General features: G+C 44.2%; 2 protein-coding genes across 2 annotated transcripts in view; both read right to left on the reverse strand.

Moving 5' to 3' along the window:
- Positions 1-3,182, reverse strand: part of LOC118413829 — a 32,227-nt gene extending 29,045 nt beyond the window's left edge. Inside the window, exons 1-5 of the mRNA XM_035817399.1 lie at positions 2,188-3,182; positions 1,848-1,941; positions 1,290-1,420; positions 846-1,022; positions 164-316 (exon numbers count right to left, since the gene is read on the reverse strand). Of these exons, the coding sequence (XP_035673292.1) occupies positions 164-316; positions 846-1,022; positions 1,290-1,420; positions 1,848-1,941; positions 2,188-2,685 (1,053 nt within the window). The 5' untranslated portion in view covers positions 2,686-3,182. The remainder of the gene's footprint in view (positions 1-163; positions 317-845; positions 1,023-1,289; positions 1,421-1,847; positions 1,942-2,187) is intronic.
- Positions 3,183-5,196: 2,014 nt separating this feature from the next.
- The window catches only part of LOC118413182 (adipocyte enhancer-binding protein 1-like), a 6,942-nt gene continuing 5,399 nt past the window's right edge, over positions 5,197-6,739 (reverse strand). Inside the window, exons 6-8 of the mRNA XM_035816393.1 lie at positions 6,109-6,255; positions 5,529-5,662; positions 5,197-5,215 (exon numbers count right to left, since the gene is read on the reverse strand). Of these exons, the coding sequence (XP_035672286.1) occupies positions 5,197-5,215; positions 5,529-5,662; positions 6,109-6,255 (300 nt within the window). The remainder of the gene's footprint in view (positions 5,216-5,528; positions 5,663-6,108; positions 6,256-6,739) is intronic.

Raw genomic sequence — 6,739 nt, forward strand, 5'->3', positions numbered from 1 at the left:
ACATTATATGACAGACACAATTTCTAATAATGAATTAGAACAATTACAATATTTACTTAGATTGAATGACTATTCATACCTGCAAGTGCGAGAGAAAACTTTATCAATTCTGTAACGTTAACTACTGTAATTGACTTGATTATGTAAGACAATGGTTACCAACCTTCTCACGTCCAAGTTTGTCCAGGTATGTAGACCACGTGATTCCATCTCTGCTGAAGCGTAGTTTGTAGGAGGTCACCCTTTGTAGCCAAGTGTTACTGGACCTACCCTGTGTGATAACTCCGGCAACAGTAGTCTCTGCTCCCACGTCAACCTGGACAGGAATAACACGTAATCCTGATAAACATCAGCGCGGTACAAAATGCCTGCGGTGTTCAAAATGCCATACGTAGTTGCATGATTGTAAGCGTGATTGGTCAACTATGAAGCTTGAATTGGACATTTGTCCACTAAATTTTCCATGCTGACATTTGAATCCACATCTTCTGGTTTCCTATATTCTATATGTTCTTTTAAAAAAACAACAAAGATTACACAAATAATTATAATTAGAAAGTGCTGACATGAAACTGCGTGAGTCTGCGTCAACAAATATCAAGCAAGTGGCTGTCAGTGGAACTATAGGTTACGCCTGGGAGGGAGCGAGAAGCGAGCACTGGATAGAGGAAAGTGGCGGGGTGGCGCCAGATGAATTTGTTGTGAAGAGGAGGAGAAGGGAGTGCAAGTACTGTATTATGACGATGAGGATGAAAAAAACATGCCAGAAGATGTGCACGACACAGGACAAAAATTATTTGATATGATAAAAACAATATAATTTATACCCTGCAGGCTCCACTTACCTGTAACCATTGCTGGTTGTTGTTCTGTGCAGCGCACCAGGCCCCGGCGCCCTCCTGGGAATGAAGGCGAGCTTTGCTGGCGTCATGACCTGAACTTCCCCACGAAGTGGATGCAGTAAGGTGGCCATCAGGAATAGCGCCGCTCTCCATACCTAGTGGTACTGCAGTGCACGGCTGCTACATACAGAATGAGATATGCATTCACTGACGGTAAATGTCATTACCCATCATCCCTGGACCATCGGGCACAATACAAAGGTGTTCAGATACATACATTTGTAGCTTGATATGAATTTACCGCTTTCTTCCGAAAAACGTTGGCCTCGAGCTCAAGTTTGGCTCGGAACACATGAATGAATGACATTTCATGGGGGTAATAAATGAATGAATGAAGACATCACGTTATCATACGATAATAACTACAGAGTACAGAACACACCCTACCTGTGGGCAGGATTGTCCTCCACACCCTCCACATCCACCAGCCGGACCGGGAGGCCCGGGCGGCCCGGGAACACCATCGCGGCCGTCCCGCCCGTCTCGTCCGGCCGGTCCCTCAGGACCCCGGAAGAGGCCTGTAACAGTTGCAGTGATCGAGGATTACACCGTGTACAGTTGACATCATTACCAGCTCGGATATCGTGAAGTTATTCGTCCGATCGCCCCGTTTCATCAAAAAGTTCGGAAATAGCGAAAAAGACACCTTTTGGAAGTTTTTCTATTTATCCAATATAAAACGTAGCATAACACATAGGACGCGCCAAACGAAAATCCATTTGGCTGGGGAAGCCACATGCATGTCTCACTACTAGAGTTGGACGATCACTGATCTATTGTTTGGAGGGCTATTGTAGAATTTCCCCAGGGCATATCGGACAATAGCGCCAATTTTAGAATTCAACGACGTGGAAATCGTTTATACTAAAAGGGGAAATGATCACAATATGACAAAATTACATCAACAAGCACAATTCTCTCTCAAAACTCAGCTAACATACATACCGGCAGGTGTCGTGACCGAGTTGTCGGATCGCCTGTACCTCCGCAAGGTGGCGTTGTGTTCAGGGACACCGTCAGCTTGGTTCGGCTTCCCGCCCTTCAGACATAAAGAAAGTTAAGTCGATGGAGGTTAGACATGCAGCTAATAAGATACGTTAGATAACATTTCATTCAAGAACTGGATAAAAAAAGGAGTGGAAATTCTATTCCCTTCCGAGGGAAAAGCCATTATTGCTATGGGGTTGAATTAAAAACATATACACTTCATTGAACTTAGGGCCATGCACGGAAAGAATTTACCCCCGTGTTGCAGCAACATGAGCAAGCTACTGGTAAAGAATACCTCTCGAAAGTTCCCGAAGTTGTGTTCCTCAGCATGCCCGAGTTGGAACTTGGTTTCCAGCACAGCCAGTCTCTCCCTCAAAGACGCCCCGCCAGCTTTCTCCTTCTGTAACTCCGCACGTTCGCTGTCTAGTTGAGTCTGCAGGGACGACAGGTGGATTTTCAGGGCCGTCACTTCCTCCTTGTGCGAGGACAGGTGGATTTTCAGGGCCGTCACTTCCTCCTTGTGCGAGGACGCTTCCTCCTTGTCTCTGGCGGTGGCGTCTTGCTTGATCTCCATGGCCAAGGTACGATCCTTCAGCGCCAGGATCTGGTCTTTGAGCTGAGCGGAGTTTTCACGGACATGCTTAACCCCATGAAAGAGAAAGACGAGGGCCGCCAGCACCAGCACCCCCGCCCCGGCCGCCACCGCCACCGTCACCGGTCGGGCCGCGCCGGGTCGGTCTCGGCGGGCCCGGCCGGCAACTTCGCTTACGTTAAGCAGCTTCTCCGAGCTCATTGTCAGCTTGTAGCGAGAACAGACTGACAGAGAAAGGACAAATCTATAACGTCCCTTTCTGCTGTTCCCGAGATCACTTCCACCCTTCAAAAGTCGGGACTTGAAGTAAGGCAAAATACTAGTACCCTGTAAGAAGAATGCGTAGTTTACAGCAACGTCACAGGGTACAGAAGCATTGATTGGTTGAGGTGTGCAGGTGAGATGTCATTTTCCAACAATACCACCTGTGCGTCAAAAACATCAACACGGCCAAGTCAATAGTTTTGAAAAGAAAGAATAAGGAAACGTGGCGTCACCTTTCCTCTTCTGCGAAACAAAGTGATACAAGTGTTTCGCAAATAGCTGGTGTAGTCGCTCTCATGGTCATTCGCTTATCGCATCGGCCTTACGTATCAAAATCATGAAACTCCGTTATTCCTTACTTGAGTATAAATCCGTTTTTTTTTTAAGTCCGTTAGCTGCGCAATTTTGCACTTTCACCCTTCAACAGTCGGGACTTGAATAAGAAAAAAATACCCGGTAAGTGCGTAGTTTACAGCAACGTGTCACATTTCCTCTTCTGGGAAACAAAGTGAGACAAGTGCTAGCTAGTTGTGACGGGTCGTTTGGTGTAATATAACCCGCTGCTGCCGCGCCGGGTGCCTGCGAAGCTGGTGTGTTACGCCGAACGGCGGTTATACCGGCTATAGATACAGATACAGAACGTCACATGGTACAGAAGCAGTGATTGGTTGAGGTGTGCAGGTGAGGTGTCATTTCCCAACATCAACACGGCAGTAGTAAGTTAACAGTAGTGTCTTTGTTCAGACGAATGTTCCATGCAAATAGTTTTGAAAAGAAAAAAAACAAGGAAACGTGGTGTCACCTTTTCTCTTCCGCGAAACAAAGTGTTTTGTAAAGACTCACGGTCATTAACCCCGACTTATAGGACAACTTGAATTCACAGTAATTTTTAAGTACGAACATGAAGGCTTTTGTATTGTTCATTTGCCCAAGGTTTTGACCCCCAAAACACATTTCATTTCATTGACTACCACATTTGAAGCAATATTAGCCCAGTCAAGAGTCAAGAAGTTGTGAAAGAAGCTCATATCTCATCCCATTCTGACTTCCTGCTCGTTTCAAAGATTAGATTTGGTATGAGTTGGATAAGTTGAATCGTGTGCCCTGACGTGACGTAGCCGAACTGTAATCTCCAAGCAGATCTACTGTTGGAGGTGGGAAGGATCCATGGGCCGAAACAATCTCCATTTCCCACCAGGATTGTCTGTGAACTTCTGTGGCTGACACAAAATTGTCCTATAAGTCGGGGTTAACGACCGTAAGAGCGAGTACACCGGCTCTTTACAAAACAAACCCTTTTCTCACTTTGTTTCACAGAAAAGAAAACATGACACCAAATTTCCTCGTTCCTTGTTGTCGGACTATTGGCAAGGAACATTTGCTGAACACAGACTGCTGTTTATCAACTGCTGACGTATGCACAGGTGGCATTGCACATTGGCCTGCTCCTGCCACTGGGGCCGGAAATAACGAGGAACAAGTTGAACGTTCTTGATGGAAAGTGAGATGGTGCGTAGATGGAACCCACAACTACAGAACATGTAGTCACATTTGAAAAACGATGGTGACAGGTAGAGTCACAGTTGGATTTCTGGAATGTCTTTCACTAAGTCAAATACACAGCAGTTTATAGCAAGATAACATCAGTTGGTGAACGTCATTGCATGGAGATGTCACGTTATAGACGTCACAAGCTACAAAAACATTGATGGGGGAGGGGGCGCTGGGGTCAGGTGTATCTTACACCTGTACTCCCGCAGTCATTTTAAGGTGTACAGAAATATGTTACAATACAAGAGTCCATATGTATGTGGAACAATCTGCTTTATTTCTGTCTATAAATGCCTGATAGGTTCTGAGTGCATAAATGAAGTAGCTGCATTTTGTATTTTATCATCTCCTTGCTTGCAAACATTAGTCAAAATTTCTCCACGACTAAAGACAGTGTACTAACAAAGGACAGCAACACCAGCATATAAAAACAAGGAATGTAGTCATTCTTCTTTACATCGTGAAGCCATTGACATTTTCATCAAGCACTACACAATACACGTCGGCTACAATATAAAAGTGTAATGCTGTAATCACCAGGACATGGTATTAATATAAAATAGGCTGAACATTGTTGTCACAAGCTTTAAATCGGTAACCCTAAATACGTCAAGTAACTCTCAGTGTAGCCATGACTCATGAGATACATGTACAGTTTCTGAACCCACCTAGGCCACCTCAAATAACTGCAAACACCAAGCCAAACAAACATACCAGCAACAATATTACTTTTTTTACTGAGATGATAACAGTTTAAAGAAAACACATCATAGGTGTGAACTATCACAATAAGTAAAATAAGAAAACGTGTTTCACTTCAAACTGCAAAGCAGATACATGTGTATCCTGTTGTGTGCAAATCTGTGCTTTGGAAATCTCCAAGTCTGCATGCTGTGTCTAGTCACCGGTGCAATCCCTACAGAGAAGAACAAAAATGATTTGTTGTTAAGTGCATCAGTGAATGTGCAGTGAAAATCTTTTTTCAATGCATTTACTGGCACATTGTGTCGTGTTGTTCATCTTGTAGTGAGCCATAGGTCAGCAGGTTTCCTTGCTGTTTCCGTTTCAGGGTATTCAGAAAGGGTTGCTTGCACCTCCTCGAACACGGACAGTATTTCATGTCTTTTCGAGAGACGTGTGTAGCCCAAGATGCCCTTCTCCGAATTAATGCAAAACCGTCTTAATGGAAGTCACACGGAAAGAAGAGAAGACTTCAATAGTGTACTTACTGTCCCAAGACCTCCACCCGCATACTGAGGTGAGAGTTCCATGCCTGTGGCCAGAACCGGACGTAACGTGCAGTTACCGGCGGCTCCAACAGGTGGCGCACTTCGGTGTCTCGATCAGAGTTGCCAGAGAAAACCTGGGATGATATTTTGAAGAAAAAAAACAATGGAGCCGGCTAGCAGCAATGCTACATGGAAACAGATGGTAAAATCTTGCAGTAACACATAAATGATTTATTAGGCTAAAGAAGCCTAAGAACATGTACATCTACATACCCTGAAATATCAGAAAAAACTCTATCTAATCTGGAAAAAAAATCATATATGACTTCTGTCAGTTCATATCCACTATGGTAAAATCCTAGTTAACATCAGCCATACAGTATCGGCTATAGCTTATTAGTGATATTCGAGAATGACAGTCTCTGCTACGCTGCATCAGTCACATCTGTAACATGTCTCAGGTCTGTTACAAATGTCTTTTTCTGCAAAGTGGCCTCATTAAGTAGTCAGCAAAATTTATTGGAAACATAAAAAAATCCTTGGAAATATCAAACTTGTGCAGAAGACAATGGTTACCGACCCTATCACGTCCCAGGTTATCCAGGTATGTAGACCATGTGATTCCGTCTCTGCTGAAGCGTAGTTTGTAGGAGGTCACCCACTGATCTGCACCAGCTCTACCCTGGGTGATAACTCCAGCTACAGTAGTCTCTGCTCCCACGTCAACCTGAACAGGAAAAACACTGAGAAACGCCAGCGGTACAAAATGCCTGCGGTGTTGAATATGTCGTACATAGTTGCATGATTTAAGTGTGATTGGTCAACCATGAAACTTGAATTGGAGAATGTCCATGCTGACATTTGAACCCTTCTCTTCTGCTTTTTTATGTTAAAAAAACACAAAGGGAACACAAATAATTAGAAAATGCTAAAATAAAATAGATAACTGCGTGACTGCGTCAACAAATATCAAATAAGTGGCTGTTACGCCTGGGAGGGAGCGAGCAAGCGAGCACTGGATAGAGGAAAGTGGCGGGATGGTGCCAGATGAATTTGCTGTGAAGAGGAGGAGGAGAAGGGTGTGCTGGTACTTGTATTTAATATGAGGATGAGGATGCAAAAAACATGCCAGAAGAGGTGGATGACACAGGACAAAAATGACTTGATATGATATGATAAAAGAGATATAATCTACGCCCACCCTGCAGCCT

The sequence above is a fragment of the Branchiostoma floridae genome, chromosome 4 (assembly GCF_000003815.2).
Source record: "Branchiostoma floridae strain S238N-H82 chromosome 4, Bfl_VNyyK, whole genome shotgun sequence".
NCBI classification, from domain to species: domain Eukaryota; kingdom Metazoa; phylum Chordata; class Leptocardii; order Amphioxiformes; family Branchiostomatidae; genus Branchiostoma; species Branchiostoma floridae.